The sequence below is a fragment of the Cariama cristata genome, unplaced genomic scaffold, assembly GCF_000690535.1.
Source record: "Cariama cristata isolate BGI_N322 unplaced genomic scaffold, ASM69053v1 scaffold21722, whole genome shotgun sequence".
NCBI lineage: Eukaryota > Metazoa > Chordata > Aves > Cariamiformes > Cariamidae > Cariama > Cariama cristata.
Window position 1 is genome coordinate 19,034 of NW_009605812.1, and position 284 is coordinate 19,317.

At 59.9% G+C, this 284-nt stretch overlaps 1 protein-coding gene across 1 annotated transcript in view; it reads right to left on the bottom strand.

Moving 5' to 3' along the window:
* The window catches only part of LOC104158474 (nuclear factor erythroid 2-related factor 1-like), a gene marked incomplete at its 5' end in the record, with an annotated part of 2,313 nt that extends 2,217 nt beyond the window's left edge, over positions 1 to 96 (bottom strand). Inside the window, 1 exon segment of the mRNA XM_009696140.1 lies at positions 7 to 96. Coding sequence (XP_009694442.1) covers positions 7 to 96 — 90 coding nt within the window.
* Between the last annotated feature and the right edge of the window lie 188 nt (positions 97 to 284).

Below are 284 nucleotides of genomic sequence, written 5' to 3' on the forward strand. Positions count from 1 at the left end.
ACTCACCTCCGAATTCTCCCCGAAAGGGAAGGTGGCCTCCAGCAGCCTAAGGCACTCCTCCAGGGACAGGGCTGTCTGATCCTCCGCACCGGGCACCTGATGTAAAACACAAGCGATCGTAGCCCCAGGATTAGGGAGGTGGTGATGAGAAATGAGCTCCTTACAGCAGGGCTTTATTACAGCGCATCCAAAAAGAGCCGGAGGCCCCACCCAGTGCTTCGCAGACTCCATCCTCCCGCTCCGGAGAGCGTCAGAGTGGCCCCGGAGCGCAGCGGGGAAAGGAA